Source organism: Tarenaya hassleriana, unplaced genomic scaffold, assembly GCF_000463585.1.
Source record: "Tarenaya hassleriana unplaced genomic scaffold, ASM46358v1 Cleome4, whole genome shotgun sequence".
NCBI classification, from domain to species: domain Eukaryota; kingdom Viridiplantae; phylum Streptophyta; class Magnoliopsida; order Brassicales; family Cleomaceae; genus Tarenaya; species Tarenaya hassleriana.
This window is the reverse complement of record NW_010966881.1, coordinates 533,403-542,377: the sequence shown is the minus strand read 5'-3', so window position 1 is coordinate 542,377 and position 8,975 is coordinate 533,403. Positions and strand designations below refer to the sequence as shown.

Genomic DNA, 8,975 nt, shown 5'->3' with positions numbered 1-8,975 from the left:
GGGGCGGAGATTGTGGCGGATGCCACAAAAGCTTGGCATTCGACGGTCTTGACGGAACCACAAGTCCACAACTTGTATGCCGGATTCGGATAGGAGACATTGTTGGCGGTGATTGAGACCACATGATTTTGTGTCGGGTCGAGGAAGCCGTCAAGACCATATTCTTGGAGAAGAGCACAAATTTGAATACTCAAAGTCAGATAGTTTATGGCTGTAAGTTTTGCCACGTTAGTGACGTTGATATTAATCAACGGACTGTCGGAGCTATAGGGGGTAATCGTGTCGGTGGGTAGGTCAGTGATTTTGGAGGATGCGTTGACGGCAACCATGGCGACGACAAGAAGATGTCGGTAGTAAATACGTAGGCTTGACTGTTTCTGATCTATCGAATACGGAGGCGATACTATGAGCGTTATTGTCAGGAAAAACAAAACCATTGGCTTGGTGGTCATAGAGTTTCAGATCCTGATTTCTGACTCTTTTATATCTGGCTTAGTCGTGGGGTACCCATTAGACAGACTAGGCATCATAAATGATTTGTGCATATAAAAAAAATGGAGTACTTGTAGAGACTTTCATTGAGGATCTTCATAAAACTAGAAAACTCGAGGATGTGAAACGAGCGACTATCAACAAGGTCGTGCAAATGTTGTTGGGGCCACTAACTATACCACCAGTTGACTTGAAGAGAATGTTGGATAAGTATGTTGTAGTTGGTATACTCTAAGGATATCTAGATTTTGTCAAGAAGAATATAATGACCGATGCCAAGTAAATAGAAGTTTTAGGCAAGAATCAAGCTTCACCTGTAGTTTTCTGATAGAGCTTGATTCTTTAGCATTTGATGACAAAAACTTCAGTCCAAAAGCCGTTGCTAGGATTAGATGCCAGTAATAAATGCGTAGGCTTGACTATTTCTGATCTTATCGTATATGGAGGCGATGCCTATGAGCGTTCTCGTTAGGGAAAACAAAACCATTAGCTTGGTGATCACAGAGTTTTAGATCCTGATTTCTGACTCTTCTATATATGGGTTAGTCATGGGTTACTCATTAGACAGACTAGGCAACATAAATGATTTATGTATAAAAAAACAATGTAGTCTTTGTAGAGGCTCTCATTGAGAAAAAATGATAAGTCACCAAGGTCTTTAACCGAGAACCGCTGAGCCAACCTAGCAACAAACGTTTGAACCGAGTCCTTATTATTTCCGGTGATAATGATATCATCCACATAGATGAGGATGTAGATGATAACATTATCTCGATTGTTGATAAATAAGGAAGTGTCTAAGAGAGAGTTGGCAAACCCGCATTGGACAAGAAACCGACCCAACTCGTTGCACCATGCACGTGATGCTTGTATGAGACCGTAGAGTGTCTTGTGAAATTTGCATACAACGATCGGATTGTCTCAATCAATAAATTCTAGGGGTTGTGCAAGATAAACATCTTGCATCAAAGAACCTTGGAAAAAAACGTTGTTGACATCAAATTGACGGATATACCATCCTTTCGAAACAACAATGCCATGCCCAAGGGACAAATTTTCTAGAAAGCACCCTATATTTTTACAGAAATTACAATAACGGCATATATTATTGATTCTATCAAAGACAGTACATACATGCTCCAACCTTTAATAATTACACAACATAGCCTAAAATACAAACATAAACTATATTTTTGGTTAATACATTAAATTAAGGTCCAAAGTCTACTTATTTATATATAGATACGGAATCAGCCATCTACCAAGAAGAAACGCCCCCCCCCCCCACCCCAATTAAGGTCCAAAGTCTACTTATTTATATATAGATACGGAATCAGCCATCTACCAAGAAGAAACGCCCCCCCCCCCAACCCAGAGAATGAAACCAAAGACTTGTAAGCAACACAACATATTGAATTTGAGACAGAGACAGCTCAAGAACAGTTCTCAAGCTCTGTTTCTTGAAGGACGTGCAAGAAAGATCTTCTGTTTCTTCCTGAAAGCTTAAATCATTGCATCAGAAGCTTAAAATTCCCGTCTTCGCTAACAAGATCGTACTCGTAGCCAAGAGTGTTGGCCTTGATACGGAATTCCTCCATTTCGTGTTCCAGAACTTGAATCCCGACTAGCACGTTTGCACCTGTCTCGCCCTGTTTGGAAGGAAGAATTCAAGATCAAAAGACTGGATTTTGTGATCAGGGATCTGAATTTAGAGATTAATGTGAATTAGGCAAAAACCTGAGCTCGGTAATGGAAGATGCTAATGTTCCAACGTGGACTGAAGGCGTCCAAGAACATCATCAGAGCACCAGGTCTCTCGGGGAAGATGAAGCGGCACAGAACCTCGTCTTGAACAGTTGATCTTCCACCCATCTGATTAAGAAGAATTCATGCCCAGATTATCTTTAGCACTGATTAAGAACACTTCTAAAAGATATAAAGCAGTGATCTTCAAGTTGGATTCTATCTGATGAGATGATCTTTACTTATATCCATTGATGAAGAAAGGAGAAAATGGACAGATAGATTCATACCAAGTAACGCAGATGATCTTTCACCAAGTCACTAGACGTGAGATTGTAAGTTCTGAGTTGAGAAGACTCCATTCTATTCCGCATTGCTTCGAGTTCTTCTGCTGTGTGAACACCGACACTGGAGAAAAAGAATCCGATGAGAAGATTGAGCAAAACGATAAAACGGTAATCAACAAATTTGTCAGGGCTTTACCTGTAAAGAACAACAGCTTCCTTTTCCGAGCTACATCTATACTTGAACTCCGTTATATTCATTGGTTCTACCTGCATCGACCAATGCTTTAGATATAAGACAATGAATCACCACACCATTTTCTTAACAGGATCAAATTTACCAGTTCACAGAATTGTTTGAAACTTCCGGGTTTTTCTGGCATGACGGTAGCAAGAACAGCTTCTTGCTGCCTACCGACATTTGCAAGTTCTGTCACTACCCTTAGCTTGTCAAAGTTCATGTTTGCTCCACTGGTTATGGCCACAATATTTATGTCCTTAAGGCCGTAATATTTACAGTAAGCTTCAGCTCCAGCAAGTGCAAGAGCACCTGCTGGTTCTAAAATGCTCCTTTTCTCCTCAAACATGTCCTGTAAGAAAAAAGCTTAACGATTATTTACCGAGATTTTGTAAAAAATAAAAATTCCACTGCCAATGCATAAAAACGGGCAGTGAAGAAATGCCTTACCTTTATTGATGCACAGATAGCATCACGGCTAACAAGAACAACACCATCGACAAGCTTTCTGCACAAGCGGAAAGTCTCTTCACCGACCTCTTTCACCGCTACACCATCTGCAAAACCGCCAACCTGATCCAATATTACCCTCTCATCACGATGCAGCGACAAAGCCATTGCATTTGCATCAGCTGGTTCTACACCAATGATCTTGACCTGTAAAATCAGAAGTCACTATAAGATGCAAGATACCTCGGGAGAAATGGGCAGATTGTTAAACATGGATAATGCAAGTATAAGCGGTTTGACAGATACTACCAAACAGAGAATATATTCTGCAATGAGATCAGAAAACAAATTACAAAAACCAGGGATAAGAAATGACGAGCCATCTAACCGCAATCACACAGAAATATAACTGAAGCAATCACCATAGCCATAGAGCAAGCATACCTCGGGAGAAACCCTCTTCACATAAGCAGCAATACCTGCTATGAGGCCACCACCTCCAACAGGAACAAAGATTGCATGCAAAGGACCCTTAGCCTGACGCATGATTTCCATCCCGATAGTCCCTTGTCCAGTGATAACATCCGGGTGATCAAACGGTGGTATAAACGTCAGACCCTCTTCTTCAGCTCGTTTCTTAGCATATGCTTGTGCCTCATCATATGAATCGCCAACAAGAACAACTGTTGCACCCAAATTCTTTACAGATTGCCACTGTTTATCACAAAAAATCATGCAAGAAGCTTAAGACCAGTAACCCGCCTACAAGATATAGGAATGTTCTACAAAAGCAGACGCTTAAATGCTTGTAGGTATATATGATAAGGAGTACCTTAATCTCCGGTGTGGTGACAGGCATGGCAATAACGGCATTGCACCCGAGTTTGCTTGCGGATAAAGCAACTCCTTGGGCGTGGTTTCCGGCCGACGAGCAGATGACCCCTTTTTCCAATTGCTCCTTTGAAAGTTTCACCATCATATTGAAAGCTCCACGAAGCTTGAATGAAAAAACCTGAAGAATCAAGTAACCATAACCTTTAGTTACCATTCAGAATAAGACACAAAGCAAAACATCAAGGGCTTTCCCTTCTCAAGCACCAAACTTTAGCTCAGATAGATTAGTCCCAATACTACAAAAAAATTTCTTGTACAGAAACTGTCATATGCAGCTGCATTTTTTATCACATTTCGATCACTATGATCCTCGTATACACAGAAATTCAACGAACAAATGCATAAACATTGCGATCAAGCTGAAATGGAGTGGATCAGGATCCGAATATTCCCTGAAATGAAATACAAAAAAACCGAAGATTCGAAGGAGAGAACCCTACCGGCTGCAGATCTTCTCTCTTGAGGAAGAGCCGAACCCCTAACCTCTCCGACAGCTTCTTAGCCAGTTGCATCGGCGACTCAATCGCGACATCGTAGACCTTCGTCGACAGTATATTCGTCAAATACTCCATCGCCTCGATGATACTACCGTTCCCGTCGTCGTCCGAATGCCCCGGCACCGCGCCGAGGAAACCGGCAGGGTATTGTAGGGAACTCGGTGAGACCCTGGGGCGAGGTGGCGGCGGCGGAGGAGCCTTCATAGCCGGGGGAGCCAGAGATATTTCCTCTACGGATAAAATGGACGCCGGCGAGACGTTGGCCGCTGACCGGAAGGAAAGGGTGGCTCCCGCGACCGCCTTTTGCCGGAGGAAGCCGGAACCAGGTGGCAGAGCCGTGTGCAGTGGCCGAGGAGGTGACATTTGGCGGCGGAGGGGCTGCGGCGGAGCTGCCGTCGTGAACCGGAAGGACTCCATGGCCGCTCAGTCGGAGAAATTGTTAGCGCGAACGAGAACGTGTTAGCGTTGGCGGCTGCAGGGTATGTGAGTTTTTGTCTGTCACATATTACTAAGATTTTATAATAAAAAAAATAAAATTTAATTATTTTGATAACAATTATGATGATATATTTACATCATAGAAAAATGGATAAATTAATATAGTTATAGATTTTTTTTGGATTTTCGCAGAAAAAAAAAGAATTTTATTTAGATTTATAGATAATTAAAATTTGATTCACATAATATTTGAAAATTATTTTCGTTTTTTATATATAAATAATAAAAAATATTGTATTTTGAAAATGATAAAACATCTACAACTGTCCAGTGGTGCAACTTAGATGCCTAAAATAATTAAAATTTAATTATTATGTTAAAAAAATATTTTTTTACATGATTTTTTGACCCACCGGTCCAGTGGAGCAACTTAGATGCCTAAAATAATCATGGCTTTAATAATAAGTGAACGAAAATAATTAAAATTGCTTCTAAATTTTCATTTCTTTCACCAACTTTCCCTCCTGCTGCACGTTTTCCTTCTGTTTTGTTGATTACCCACCATGATATTATTTAAATTCAGACGTCTAAAAAGCACAAAAATTCAATAAAATTGCTATTTTTGGTATAAAAAATTGACCACTAGGTACAAAAAGTTTCCTTTCCAAGTGACAAGTGGCGACTTTCCACACACTATATATGCATAATGGGACTTCGGATGGAGATGACACTTCCTGATTCCGGTTCAATCTCAATTTCACCCGGTTTACGGTTTAGGCTCGGTTATTTATTTGTGCCAAAGGGTTTGCGAGTCGGTATCTTTGCTGCTTGACCACGTTTTTGCATTCATGATCATCATCGACCAGATCATCAAATGCAACCAATGAACATGCATCCAAGGCTCTGCGGTGGGGATGTTTTGAAATTCTACCTTGTCATTATAATTAGGGGTGTCAAACGAGCCAGCTCGGATCATTTTGGGCTCGGCTCATTTGGCTCGGATCGTTTTGGACTCAGCTCGTTAGGCTCGTTTTCTAACGAGCCAGAAAAACCTCGGCTCACATCGCTCGCCAATTTTCCGATCTGAACGAGCCGGCTCGTTGAGCCAAGGATATATAATATTTTTTATTTATATTTATTTTAAATATAATTATAAATTTAAATAAATACATAAAAATTTATTAAAACACCTATATCATTTAATATTTTCAATTATCACCATCATAATAATTAGTATATTTATAATATCATATAAATAATATGAAAAAAATTAATATAAAATTATATTAGAGTTTTTTTATATAAATTTAATTTATTTTTAAAAAAATATCAGCTCGTTGAGCAGCTCGCCAGCTCGCCGAGCCAGACTCATTGAACACGTGTTCAATGAGCTCTGGCTCGTTAGGCTCGTTTTTTAACGATCTGAAAAAATTACGGCTCAGATCGCTCGTTTTCTGGCGAGCCACGAGCCAGCTCACGAGCCGTGCTCGTTTTGACACCCCTAATTATAATACACATTTGCAAGAACATTAATAGACCTAATTATCGCAAAGAGATTAATGAAAATTTCTCAACTATTTAAAAAATAGCAAAACACTTTTTTACAATTCTGTAAAAATTCTCAAACTTGTTTAAGAATGTGTTCATACAATTACAATCTTTCAAAATCATTCTTCTTTCTTTGTTGATTATTTGCTAAACTTAAAAAAAAAAGATTTTTTTGTGGTGAATTTCTTTTCAAATCCTATCCTAATATTATAATCTACAACTCATCTCCAAGATCGTCTATCTACCTAATTATTATATATAAAGAGACATGAGAAGTTAGTGAAATTTCTAATATATTTAAATATGATCATCAAGACACCTTTTACAACTATTTACATATTTTTTTTAACTTGTTTAAGAATGTGTTTGTACAATAACAGTAAAAATCAAGCATATAATTTATTTATAAATTTATTAACTTAACAAATGTGAGAAAGGAAAAGAATTCTCTGTGTGTTATTAAGCTATCGAGTAGCACGTTCATATATACAAAACAGATGGAACAAACTCATCTGGAAAGAAGGAGAAAGAGATAGAACTAAATAATATAGTTGCAACAGAAAAATATTCAGCAAGATATGTATCTCTAACACTCCCCCTCAAGATGGGGAATGTAAGGAAGAAATCCCCATCTTGGACAGCATCCTGCGAAAGCATTCGACGGAAACCGGCTTGGTAAGGATATCCGCTATTTGATCTGTCGAAGAAACATGTAGAGGCAGCAGAAAACCCGAATTGAGGCGATCACGGACGAAATGACAGTCGAGCTCAATATGTTTTGTCCGTTCGTGAAAAACCGGATTATTGGCAATGTGGACTGCAGAACGATTATCACAAAACAGAGTAATCGGTCTTGAGGAACAGATATGCAGCTCACGAAGCAAGGCATCCACCCAAACGATCTCACACGTGGTTTGAGTCATGGCACGGTACTCCGATTCAGCCGAACTCCGGGATATAGTAGGTTGCTTCTTCGATTTCCAAGAGATCAAAGAATTACCCAAAAACACGCAGAAACCAGTGACAGACCGCCTTGAATCTGGACACGAAGCCCAATCCGCATTAGTATAGGCTCTCAGACGAAGATCAGATTTTGACGAATAGAACAAACCTTGAGCCGGGTCATTTTTCAGATATCGTAGAACTCGATAAGCCGCCTGTAAGTGAGCTGTACGTGGCTGAGACATATACTGGCTAAGCTTAGTTACTGGAAAACTAAGATCCGGTCGCGTCAAGGAGAGATAAATAAGTTTCCCAAGAAGTCGGCGATAGTGAGACACATCTGACAAAACATCACCGGAGTCATTGCCAAGTTTAGAACCGAATTCCATAGGTGTAGCTAATGGTTTACAGCCTAACATTCCAAATTCATCAAGAAGTTCTAGAGTATACTTGCGCTGACAGATATGGATTCCCTTAGCCGATCGAGCAATTTCCAAACCCAAAAAATAGCGAAGTGAACCAAGATCTTTGAGCTGGAAATTCGCTGATAATGTGGATTTTAAATCCTGCACAAGTTTCGTATCATTCCCGGTGATAAGAAGGTCATCTACATAGATGAGAATGACCACGAAATGAGAACCCTGCCGCTTAGTGAAGAGAGAATTGTCCGAAACTGATTGAACAAAACCTGACGAAAACAGAACCTGGGCAAGCTTGGTATTCCATTGCCGAGAGGCCTGCTTGAGACCATAAATCGATCGATTCAGCTTGCAGACAGAATTCGGAGCCACAATCTCCCCCTGAAGAGCACAGTAACCTGGAGGAAGCGACATATAGATTTCTTCGTCAAGGTCTCCGTTCAAAAAAGCGTTAGAGATGTCCATCTGATCAAGGACCCAGTTGTTGGCAGCCGCAAGAGCTAATATAATCCGAATCGTGGGCATTTTTGCAACAGGACTAAAGGTATCGAAAAAATCGATGCCCTCAATCTGTGTATAGCCCTTAGCCACCAATCTGGCTTTGTGACGCTCCACCGAACCATCCGGACTGAATTTCGTCTTGAAAACCCAGCGGCAACCGATGGAATGCTTGTTAGGAGGAAGAGAACATATAGTCCATGTATATGTGCGAGATAAGGCACCAAGTTCAAGTTTCATCGCATCCCGCCACTGATCGCTTTTCGCAGCCTGAGTATAAGATGTGGGTTCGGTAACAGTGCTGATAGATAGAGAAAAGGCTCTGTATTCAGGTGAAAAGCTGGTATAGGACAAAAAAGAAGAAAGGGGATAAGGTGTAGAGGTCGTTGGAGGTAAAGGTGAACCATGAGCCAACATATTGCAATGGTAATCCGAGAGATAGGCTGGAGGTTGAGTTTTGCGAGTAGGTCTGCCATTGTTCTCTGACGGTGCAGAAACAGAGATTGAAGAGGAGGAGGAGGAGGAGGAGGAG

General features: G+C 40.4%; 1 protein-coding gene across 1 annotated transcript; it reads right to left on the bottom strand.

The window, feature by feature from the left end:
- Positions 1–1,844: 1,844 nt before the first annotated feature.
- Positions 1,845–5,063, bottom strand: LOC104823221 (threonine dehydratase biosynthetic, chloroplastic-like). The gene is made up of 9 exons (XM_010554684.1): positions 4,542–5,063; positions 4,040–4,219; positions 3,652–3,921; positions 3,208–3,414; positions 2,861–3,109; positions 2,719–2,789; positions 2,526–2,643; positions 2,230–2,364; positions 1,845–2,141 (listed from the first exon to the last, which is right to left on the bottom strand). The coding sequence occupies exons 1-9, from the start codon at positions 5,013–5,015 to the stop codon at positions 2,001–2,003; spliced, it is 1,845 nt and encodes a 614-aa protein (XP_010552986.1). The 5' UTR covers positions 5,016–5,063; the 3' UTR covers positions 1,845–2,000.
- Between the last annotated feature and the right edge of the window lie 3,912 nt (positions 5,064–8,975).